The following is a 12,641-nucleotide window of genomic DNA, read 5'->3' as shown; positions in this document are numbered from 1 at the left end:
GATAAAAGCTTCTCAACTGAATAATAACAGGCATTTCCCATATTTATTCTGTGTTTAATTTCCTTCCGAGTATCATTTATATTTGTTACTATTGTTCCAAGATATTTGAACTTCTCCACCTCTTCAAAAGATAAATTTCCAATTTTTATTTTTTCCAGTGTTTTCCCTAATCATGTGTGGATTTTCTCCTAACATATTCACATCATCCGCATAGACAAGCAGCTGATGTAACCTGTTCAATTCCAAACCCTCTCTGTTATCCTGGACTTTCCTAATGGCATACTCTAGAGCAAAGTTAAAAAGTAAAGGTTGTGCTTTAGCCCACAGTGAATTGGAAACACATCTGACAGAAACTGACCTATACTCTTACGTATCTTATATAGCAAAATTGACTCAGGCCAAATGGCATGTGTGGAAGCAAAACTTTTATTTCCTGTTATCTTATCTGAAGAGAATAAATCGTAGTATTAGAGAATATGCACTTTTCAAGATATGAAACTTTCAACAATGATACGTACAGCAAGATGTATTAGTTCATTGCGTACTTGCATCAAGTATTGTAAGAAATTCTGGTTGCGTATTTTATAGCATAATTAAACATCATATACAGATATTTTCAAAGTTGAAACTCGATTCCAATGCGTTTCAATAGCCTGAATTTAAGGAAAGATGTAATTCATAGTAGTTTATGTGAACCAGTTCGATTTTTTATAAAAGCCATTACAACCTTACTGAAAAATTATATTGCATTCATTATGTTTGAATAGTCAGGTGTCTGCCATAGAAACCAGATTACCCAGATGATCAACTAAAGCTCTCTTCATCATTTATTCACTCTTCCAGGAAGATTTGTTCGATGTGGACAGAGTTCAGCCGAAACAGAAAGTGGAAGTATCTTCAGAAGAGGATGAAGTGTTCTCTGAGAGGTGAGTGTACTGTGCTGGTTTTGCTTTCCCATTCTTTCAGAACTTCATTTAATGGCGACGTAGGGAATTAATTTTATAATTTATGATACAGTTTTGTATGTACTACACTATTACGAGGCACGCTTTTAAAATGGTTCCTCATGTCAACAAAAGCACTTTGTCGTTTCTGATATATTACTGGTGGTTCATTCACGCGTAACATTTCTGGACGTGGTAACATACAGCACAGTACAAGTAGGTCAGTGTTGAAAATGAACGTGCATTAAAAAATAATATATGCCTGATAAATATAATGATGGAAGAAGTAAAAAATTATAAATACAAATGTATGTAACATATAAGTATGAAGTTATCAATTATTAATTTATCATTATTATAATCGACGTCTCCTATGTAACACTCTGGACAATGACTGTCTGTAAATTGGTCTACCCAACTAGCTTCATATGGGTGAATGACGAACACAGTACGTATCCGCCATTAGAATAAAAAAAGATTCACTGTTAATTTATTGTCTGCATATTAAACTATTTTCTTAATATTATGCATTTATTAATTTGTCCTACAGAATAATATCTGTAATATTGATAATTAATATTAGAGGAGAAAAATTCGCTCTGGCACCGGGGATCGAACCCGGGTCCTTGGTTCTACATACCAAGTGCTCTGACCATTGAGCTACGCCGAATTCCCGGCACCGGAGCGAATTTTTCTCCTCTAATATTAATTGTCAATATTACAGATATTATTCTGTAGGACAAATTAATAAATCCATAATATTCTCACAGCTAGCAGTGCATATAACTGCGGAATCCCGGCCAAACAAGTCACTCAGCTGAGTGTGCCCCTAATATAATCGCAGTTGACATTGGACATAAACGTCAATATACAGGGTGTTTCAGAAATACCTTGACAAACCTTGGGGGCATGTTCCTCATACCAAAACAAGAAAAAAAGTTCATATAAACATATGTTGCAAATGCTTAATTTTTTAGTTATTAATAAAAAAACATAATGAAATTGATAAGGCATATCAACAATTCCATGGCCTGCACGTTCCCCCGACCTCAATCCTGTGGATTTTTATCTGTGGGGCCATATAAAACATTTGGTTAATGCAGCAGGCATTCCTAATCTTCATCAACGTGTCATGGAAGCCTGCGAAACCGTTAAACACAGTGTGGGTGTATTTGAAAGGGTGCGACAGTCTATTATCCGACGAGTGTAGGCGTGTGTGGAAGCAAGAGGAGAACATTTTGAAGATTTCCTACGAGTTTTTGAATTGATTAACGTTGCAAGACTTGCTACCAAGCTGACAATATCTAACATGTTTCATTCTGTTCTTTCATTAATAACTAAAAAACTAAGGATTTTCGGACATATGTTTACATGAACTTTTTTTCTTGTTTTGGTGTGAGGAACATGCTCCCAAGGTTTGTCAAAGTATTTCTGAAACACTCTGTATATGCCTAACTTGGAGTAAGGCCACAAAGGGAAACACTGAAGGAGAGGAATTCGATCCGGTGCTGTGGATTGAATTCGGCGTATCTTAGTGGTCAGTGGTCAGAGTGCTTGGTACATAGAACCAAGGACCCGGGTTCGATGCCCGGCACCGGAGCGAATTTTTCTCCTCTAATGTTAATTATTTTCTTAACAGCCTAACAGTACTGCATATTATATTTTGGGTATTATGATGGCAGGTTAAGATAATTATGCTAAATCAAAATCATAGAACCTACGTGAATAACTTAGTCGCTATCAGACAACACGCCAATTCCTTCCGAATCAGATGGATGAGCTGCTGTCACTGGAAGAATCATCTGCCATAGTTATCGTAAATCTATCAACATTTTGTACAAGATCGTCCAGCTACCACATTTTATCTTCTTTATGATAATTTACAATTAATTTTTATATTTTCAGATATGCCTAGTAATATAATAAAATAAGTACATATAAATTTTAATCATAAGACACATCTGTTTTGCAAATGTTTGTTTGCTATATGAATATGGAATATATTAACGTTTTCGCCTTATTGGGCATCATCAGGTATAATAAAATATGTAATCTGAACCTTGATCAAATTGAGCAAATAACAAATGAGCAATGTATTATACATGGTGTTGGATCCTTATGAGCTTTATGTATAAAAGTATAAATAAAGGATAATTAATTTCACCATGATGCAAGCTTTTGAAATTGAAATTGATTGTGTATACATATAACTCATGTTACAGTATGAATACAAATTAATCGCAATTATACGATATATCAATGATGTTAAAATATTATGAATAAAATGAATATATTAACTTAAAATTAATTAAAATTCACATTGTTCGAAGAATGTCTTAAGGTACTATATACAATATTAATGTTGTGTTGTGACTAATGGATCTTATGTTGTCAGTTGGTTGTAATTATACATGTAGAATTTCAATCGTGTACTGAAAAACAAAGGTGGGGAGAATCAAAGTTGTAAATCGTAATAGTTATACTTGATATAAGCATTAATTAATAGTCGAAATAGAGAAGATGTAAAGTTATTTATTTTAGAGATGGGTGTAATAAATTGTTATAAGATTACTTACGTATATGTTCGCTTGTGAACTGAATGTTATCTGACATTGATACAAATAGTGGTTATTATTGATCATTTAGATCTAAAATATTCATCTGATTTTAATAACATACAGATAATTATCATTGATGATTGCTGTGTGTAATCAAAGTTTATCAGGGACTGTATATGTGAAGATGATTTCTGTAAAAATAAGAAAATGTTGATTTTACTATTTTATCACAAACGACCATGATATGCCATTCAAATAGTTCCCTTTAAAATCATTGCGCCACTACATAGCTGAACATATACGATCACCCAGTCTTTAGTTCACTTCAAACCACCAACACACTTCTACAAACATCAAGACATATACACATGTAAGTAATCGAAAACTGTTATTAATATTATAACAAACTCTTAGTATTCCCAAATTTGCATTTGCTTCTTAATAATTATTTAATAATTCTCATATTTTTTCCCTCGTCCTCTTAAAACTGTTTAAACAGATAGAGATAAAATAATTCATTTTCACATTATTCAGAACACCGAACAAAATTCACTCCTCTCACATTTTATTGATAAATGGATATGGTCTCCAATAAGTAGATCTATCACAATTCACAAATTCATAACATGAGAACAGTTCAGTTTACTATTCGTAGCACTTAATAAAAGTGGCTGATCAGCTGAATCTTAACTATCCATCTGACATGCGCACTTCAATTAAGCCTTAATCTGTAAGTGCGATTCGTCTAAGACACGAGATACTGAGGTCAGGCAGGTCTCATACACATCCTCTGTGTGTATAGCATTATTAGTCACGATGATATCATTCAAAATGCACCATTCTCTAACAACTAGGTACAAAGTAGGCCTATTATTGCTGCTTGCTACCATAGTGTATACTCTAATCTGACTGCAGTGTACAACTTTTCCGTGTTTTGTATTAATGTGCTCTACTTTTTACTGCAATGAAAATAATCGTAATAATATAAATTGATAGCAAAGTTATCGTTTAATACTTATAAACTGCAACATTGCAAATTTTTAAAAACAAGAACCCATTTACAAAGAGAGACTAGTTCCGTAATTGCACACTGGTGTATTTTGGTGTGCAACCAACTGCGAGATCCTTTCCCACATGCATTTGTTGATACGAGGGACCATTCTAAGAGCGTGCCTGGTATATATATAGACAAATGACCAGCCTCATGATCTAATGATCAGAGCTTCTGTCTATAGTTCATGAGGTCCCGGGTTCGATTCCCGCTTAGAGCACAGGAATTTTTCCTTAAAGGGGATTATTCCTGTGTTCGTCAATGGTCTGGAATTTAGGTTAAGTTTAGATTTAAGACCTCTCCTGGCACCACATTATCATAATCATTCTATCACATCATCGGGGTAATGTAACTCCGCCTTCCAGGCGCCCCAACCTCAGAAGTGGGTTACAACTAAGCCACGGCCAGGAGAGAAGACCAGAAATGTCGAAAAGACAACCTGGTGGCATTGGATTAAAAAAATATATGTTATTCATATTGACGCCTAGATAAATTTTGTAATGAAATGATATGAGATTCACTAAAGCTAATATTACTATGAGAAGTAACATAGTATAACTTCTACTATGTTTGCTACTTTATTATTCTGCAGTCCTTTGAGAATCATGATCTCTTTTAGTGTCCCATCACATCACTTCTTTTGATTTTCATAATTTCTGTGCGGGTTCAGTCCCTGTGTGTCAGGCTAATTTGATGTTTTTCGTGCTGCGTAAGTTGCAACAAGTCTTTGTGGGCCTTTACTTACAGATTTGGTTACTTTTACAGGCGCTTCTGAGCTGAAACTTTCTTCTCCCAGCTCATAATTCCCTGCATTCTTAGTGTGCGTGCCCTATCAGATTTTCATGTTATGATATTGAGACAGCTATATCTTAAATAGCTGTTTTTATTATAGAACAAAGTTTTGAATGATAGGTAAAGAAAGGAAGAGACTTACTCAAGAACTGAATAGGAATTGAGAACAATGGGAAGTTACAATAGCTTTTGAAAACTGTTGTGAAGTTACAGATCTAGTTCATAGAAACTGCTTTAGATTGTTAACAAGATTAATTTTTTTTTTATTTTTACAGCCCTTTATTGTATTCATCCCAAAGTATGTGATATTTATTTTAACAACATCAGTTATTATTTCCATTGCTTTAACCAATTCTGCCAAAGCTTTTGTTTACTTTTGCTGTGGCAGTCAGCAATTTTTTTTTTTTATTATCTGTTTCATTTATTTAGTAAAATGAATTTTCGAATGCAGAGTATTTATATTGTGTAGTAAATTTTGAGAAAGTTTGTTTTCATAGATTAATAACTTATCATCAAATGGTTGCGTTACGATCACTGAACTGGTTCTGGTCAAAGCATCCACTATATGAAGACTGAAAACACTATAGCTGTCCCCACTTTCATTACCTTGTGTTATATGAGACATAGAAATAAAATATTCATCTATTGTTAGCTGTTGTAGCTCATGAAAGGGCGGAATAGGTACCAGATCCGAGTGCGACACACGTCTCATAGCTGAAGGTAGATCGGGATGTGATCTCTTGTCACGATTATTTCGATTGATGCCTATGATATTAACAATACATAAATTACCATTAGTGGTTCTCCTTTCATTTGTCCACTGGAGCAAATGCTCCCTACACGTTTTGCATACGATATAATGGCTTTGGGTCCATCCAGACTTTACACCAAAATAACGTAAATATGCTGTCTTCACAAACTCGGAAATAGAGTTCATGCTAAATTTTAGTGTGTACTCCCCACAAATATAGAAAAGTACGTCGCGATAATTTAAACATGACTGTGGTGAAGTGCGATGCTCGATTTAAAAAAATGGAACGATATGAGTGAGAATATAATAATACAGACCTCCTATACAGTCCTAACTATGAAGTAATTAAGAACTTACATTTTGAAATGCAATATTTTATATGAAAAATTACAGTTGAAAGCATATAAAAAAAAAACTCTCACAAAGCTTATACTTGTACGAACGCATAAACGAAAAGTGTGAAACAGAAGAACGAACTCCAATGCTCAACTGTCTTTAAAGATGAAAGCCAGACTTACGTAACCATCTAAGGTTATTACAGAAAATGTAACAAATCATAATTTAAGATACTGTACTGTATATAGCCTTAATTAATATATAAATTCAACAATATCAAAGAAATTGTGCTGGTACGGTCTATCATGTCATTTTCTGAATCAGCGCCCAAAACAATTGGTTTAAAAACCGAGACAATCAAAAACGTGTATTCGCTTGTGTTATCTGATATACATACTTTGGTTATAGTGAAGACCAATAAATTTTTATTTTTATTTCAGCATTCTGGAGGTTGTTTTGAAGGATGTGTCACAAGAACGTGCCTTTATTGCTAGTAAAAAAAACAAATTGACACAGTGTGCTAGCAATAGAGCAGACTGTTCAAACATTAGCGACATCTACCGTAATTCTATCAAGTGTAATATATGCAATGAGATTTTTGCAACACCTGAATCTCTGAAACTTCATTTTGACGTACATAGACCCCTACATACAGGCGAGATGCAATTTCATTGCGATGTTTGTGGGAAGCCTTTCAGAAGATCCGGGAATTTGAAGAGACATGCACTCATTCACACGAGCGATTGGCCGTTCAAGTGCGATGTGTGTGGAAAGTGTTTCACAGCATCGTCATATTTAAGTTCTCATGAACATATTCATAACGAATTGAAATGCGAAGTGTGTGGAAGGAGTTTCTCAGCATCGTGGGATTTGAACAGACATGTACGTACACACACTGGCGAAAGGCCATTCAAATGCGAGGTATGTGGAAAGTATTTCTCCCGATCGGGATCTTTAAAGGAACATGCACGTATACACACAGGCGAAAGGCCATTCAAATGCGAGGTTTGTGGAAAGACTTTCTCAGCATTATCAGTTTCAATTAGACATGCACGCATACACACAGGCGAAAGGCCATTCAAATGTGAGATTTGCGGAAGGTGTTTCACAGTATCTACAGACTTGAGGAGACATGCACGCATACACACAAGGGTAAGGGATGTCTGTGTGGAAAGCGATTCTCACAATTAGAACACTTGAAGAAATATGTACGTATTCACATATGCGAAAGACATTCAAATGGCATCAATTAGAAATTCATTTTCACAAGCGGAACATCTCTACAGTAATGTTCGCCTACACATATAGGTAATCATATTCAGCTCAAAATTCTCGCCCGTTTGCACTTAGGCGAGAGACCATTAAATTGTGGTGTATGTGAAATTGTCTCGTATCGGCAAGATTAAAAATTCATAATTCGTCAAGCACGCGAAATGCCTTTCAAATGCAGTATGTTCTGAATATCCTTCATGAGAAAGGACAAGCTAAAGAGGCGTATAAAATGTACTGAGAAAGAATGAGCTTCGTCCCCGTTCTCCCCAAAAATGATTTGTGCACGTTGTGCAGAGTAGGATTCCATTTAGTTTAATCCTATGGATGAAACACTGATAATTAGAGCGCATATGTTTAGACATTTATAACATTTAAAGTAGGCAGGGAAAAAAGGCAATAAAAACGTAAAAAATATGCCCAATACATTTTGAAATAGGCATAAATTTTGATATGTATGCTTCGTAGTTGATACTTGTGGACTGATAAAATACTTTTTTTCGTGATTAACTGTCTTTTCACAAACCTTATATAACCAAACTGTTTCATTGGTTGAAAACCCATGAGCACCAAATTCACTAACGTAAGCCTGAAGTTTACCTTTCAATGGTTTACTGAATTTAGACATTATAGCTAACCGATTTATATCTTCTGTCATCCGACAATAACTGATTGTTCCTCACTCAAATTTCTTTCTCCAATAATAAACACGTGTGGCACAAAATTGTAACAGTAAGATTTGAAAATAAGAGCGCAAAGAATTGAAAATGCTACGTGACAACTTCTATGAGAACGGGCTCAATATTTAAAATTATAAAGCTGATTGTTGGTATCACAAAGATATGACATATTTGTAACTCTGGGTTGTCGATAATCATTTGTATTACACCAATAGTATTACAGCACGATTATTAGCATATTAAGCACCGAAACAAATATAAGAAAGTGAGATATGTTACAGGTACTATTATAGAGAAGAGATACTTTTATTATACACTGAAGCTGGAATTCCACTTGTATTTACTATTGTTAGTAAAGTGAATCATTGTTTCATATATTTAAATGTTATACACATTACATTACAATTAATTAGAAAATTGCAAAGCAACAAGAAATATTGCTTTAAATATTAAAAAAAGGCATTTATCATTGAATTAGTAAGAAATGTTTTGAAAAGCCAAAATAAAAATTGGCACTATTACTTTGACTTACCCAAAGTACATTTATATCTATGAAAATAATGATTTAATTCCACCTAGTAAAGAGGCTTTTTGCCAAACATGCGGGCTCTACTGATAATGTGAACAGTCTAAGTGTTATGAGAGATGTTAGATTGAACATACAAGAAAAGAATATGCTAAAGACAGACATTAAATTATTGCTCTCCTGAACAATTTGCTAAACTGGACAAAGCTCATTCTTTCTCTGTACCCTTCATATGGAACAGTGCATGTGAAATGCGACTGCAGAAAGAAAATTCACTTTTTTAAATTTGAAATAGTATATGAGAAAAAAATAAAGTGAGGACAGAAATTAATTTCTGCACAACATGAGCTTCCTCTGTGTAATAACATCTATGAACGTAACATTCAGAATTTTAGAGAAATTTTACTCGTAAATTATATTAAAGGTAGGATGTCCATTTCTTCTGCATCGAAAAAGCAATTTTATGTGGAATAAGAATATAAGTAAGTGAATATTTGATTTATTTGTTTACATTTATTTCGAATATGTGTATAAATTTTGACTTATTTCCCCAAATCATGCAATTATATTCAAAGTCACTGTAGTTCCCTCTTTGAAGGAGATGACGGAAACTGCTTTCAAAACTTGGTGCGCATTCGTGTGTTTGTAGTAAGAATCAATTTTTCGCAACTTGCGTGTTACTTCTATCCAACCGTCTACGATCTGAATTGACTAATTCAATCGCATATTTACTGCATCTCAGATGATCACATGACTCCGTGCTGCTGTTAAGTGAACTTATAACAGTAGACTATGTACTTCTTGTAGAAGCGTAATTCTCATTACTATACTCTGTTATACTCATTAAAGATTCATTAATGGGTGAAATTTTGGCCATTTTTGTCAAAAATTTGGTAATAATTTTATTTCATAAAATTAATCTATAGACCCCAATGTATGACTGCAAAGTTTCAGCCCCATGTGGCGCTTGAACTGTGATTAATTACGCTATATTTAAATCGTTGCGCTCTTGAAATGTCTAGCATGTATACTTTAAAAGTGATTTTTCTGAATTAAATTTTTTGTTCCTGTCTATATATTCAAAATTTTAAGGATTCTAACATTTTGAAGCTATCAAGCTGATAATTGGCCAGGTAGCTCAGTTGGTAGAGCAGCTGGCTACGGACTGGAAGGTCCGGGGTTCGATCACAGGTGGTGACAGGATTTTTTCTCGTTGCAAAACTTTCAGAAAGGCCCCGAGGTTCACTCAGCCTCCTATAAAATTGAGTACCGGGCCTTTCCTGGGGGTGAAAGGCGGTCAGAGAGTGGTGCCGACCACACCACCTCATTCTAGTGCCGAGGTCATGGAAAGCATGGGGCTCTACCTCCATGCCCTCCAAGTACCTTCATGGCATATTACGGGGATACCTTTATCAAGCTGATAATTTTTCTGCATTATCTACATGGTATGGTTAATAAATTAGAATATCAGACTTTTGTTATGATTTAAATTTAAAAAAATTATTTGTAAAACAATAGGTACTAGGAAATAAGAAAAATAACTTTTGACGAAATAATATATATTTTTTTCTTTATTCTGAGGATATATTTCTAAAATATGGATGCTTAGTGTTTATCTAAGTATTTAAAAATACTGTAATTTTTTCTACATCATAGACTTAAAATTTGTACGATACCATGCATTGTGGGTCCCTATAACCACGACATGGCGCGTTCTCAGGTTGCGGGTCGAGGAGACGGCCTCCAGATATGGAGGGTAGCTGTGAATATATTGAATAAGCGATCGCGGACAACCGATGAGCTTAGGGGTTGGGCGAAGGGCTAACAACCCATCACCGTAAAAAAACAGCTTGTTACGAAACCTTCAAATTAAGTTATTCATAGATTTCAAAAAGGCATATGACTCGGTTAAGGGAGAAGTTTTATATGATATTCTTATTGAATTTGGTATTCCCAAGAAACTAGTTCGATTAATTAAAATGTGTCTCAGTGAAACGTACAGCAGAGTCCGTATAGGTCAGTTTCTGTCAGATGCGTTTCCAATTCACCGTGGGCTAAAGCAAGGAGATGCACTATCACCTTTACTTTTTAACTTTGCTCTAGAGTATGCCATTAGGAAAGTCCAGGATAACAGAGAGGGTTTGGAATTGAACAGGTTACATCAGGTGCTTGTCTATGCGGATGACGTGAATATGCTAGGAGAAAATCCACACACGATTAGGAAAACACTGGAATTTTACTTGAAGCAAGTGAAGAGATAGGTTTGGAAGTAAATCCTGAATAGACAAAGTATATTATATCTCGTGACCAGAATATTGTACGAAATGGAAATATAAAAATTGGAAAGTTATCCTTTGAAAAGGTGGAAAAATCCAAATACCTGGGACGAACAGTTAACAAATATAAATGATAATCAGGAGGAAATTAAACACAGAATAAATATGGGAAATGCCTGATATTATTCGGTTGAAAAGCTTTTATTATCATCCAGTCTGCTGTCAAAAATCTGAAAGTTAGAATTTATAAAACAGTTATATTACTGGTTGTTCTTTATGGTTGTGAAACTTGGACTCTCACTTTGAGAGAGGAACATAGGTTAAGGGTGTTTGTGAATAAGGTGCTTCGGAAAATATTTGGGGCTAAGAGGGATGAAGTTACAGGAGAATGGAGAAAGTTACACAACACAGAACTGCATGCATTGTATTCTTCACTTTACATAATTAGGAACATTAAATCCAGACATTTGAGATGGGCAGGACATGTGGCACATATGGGCGAATCTAGAAATGCATATAGAGTGTTAGTTGAGAGACCGGAAGGAAAAAGACCTTTAGGGAGGCCGAGACGTAGATGGCAAGATAATATTAAAATGGATTTGAGGGAGGTAGGATATGATGGTAGAGACTGGATTAATCCTGCTCAGGATAGGGACCTATGGCGGGCTTATGTGAGGGCAGCAGTGAATCTCCGGGTTCCTTAAAAGCCAGTAATTAAGTAAGTACGAGATAGATAGATTTTGAAAATATGCCCCAATTATTTTAGAAAAAGGGCATAACTCAGAAAATATCTGGGTGACCTGCATAGAAATCTTTAGTATGTATAAATATTATATGTGGAATAAGTGTGCCGAAAAATGAACCAACTAGCTTAAAAACTACAGAAGTTAAAAATTGCACCTATCTCCTCCCGTAAATGCCCACAGGGTCGTTTACGACCCACAACATTTTTTTATTAATCCTTTTGATATTTGTTTAAATTTTCATTATGTGTTGGATAATATGTTGGCAACACTTTGATTGTACGATTGTTGCATTGTAACTCTCTGCATTGTATTTTAACTGTAACACTTCAGTTTGGTTACAATGCAGGTCAACAAACAAAATGTAAGTAGACACTTCATTGTCAAGTATTTTAATTCTATTATTGTTTTATTACATAGGGCAAACAGTAACCAATATGATTGCATGAGATGGAGTCATGAATTGTATTCAGTAGCAGCGTAATTTGGTGTGGGCACATAGGGAACCTTTCGTACATTTTACTAAACTTCGTAACAATTTTATTACTGATAATTAGAGGCAGATGTTACCTGGTTGAGGTTTTTTCCGGGGTTTTCCCTCAACCCAATACGAGCAAATGCTGGGTAACTTTCGGTGCTGGACCCCGGACTCATTTCACTGGCATTATCACCATTTCATTCAGACGCTAAATAACCTAGATGTTGATACAGCGTC

General features: G+C 34.8%; 1 protein-coding gene across 7 annotated transcripts in view; it reads left to right on the top strand.

Moving 5' to 3' along the window:
• LOC138693324 (zinc finger protein 391-like) overlaps positions 1–12,641 on the top strand; it is a 49,039-nt gene that overhangs the window by 22,357 nt on the left and 14,041 nt on the right. For 2 of the 7 annotated variants that reach the window (XM_069817218.1, XM_069817217.1), the window contains exon 5: positions 844–926. In XM_069817218.1, coding sequence (XP_069673319.1) covers positions 844–926 — 83 coding nt within the window. Of the gene's footprint in view, positions 1–843; positions 927–6,872; positions 9,901–12,641 lie in introns of those variants that run through there. The other 5 variants (XR_011330285.1, XM_069817213.1, XM_069817216.1 and 2 more) reach the window with 5 other exon arrangements.

Source organism: Periplaneta americana, chromosome 17, assembly GCF_040183065.1.
Source record: "Periplaneta americana isolate PAMFEO1 chromosome 17, P.americana_PAMFEO1_priV1, whole genome shotgun sequence".
Classification (NCBI taxonomy): domain Eukaryota; kingdom Metazoa; phylum Arthropoda; class Insecta; order Blattodea; family Blattidae; genus Periplaneta; species Periplaneta americana.
Note: the sequence above shows the minus strand (reverse complement) of the source record. Positions and strands in the feature narration are given on the sequence as shown.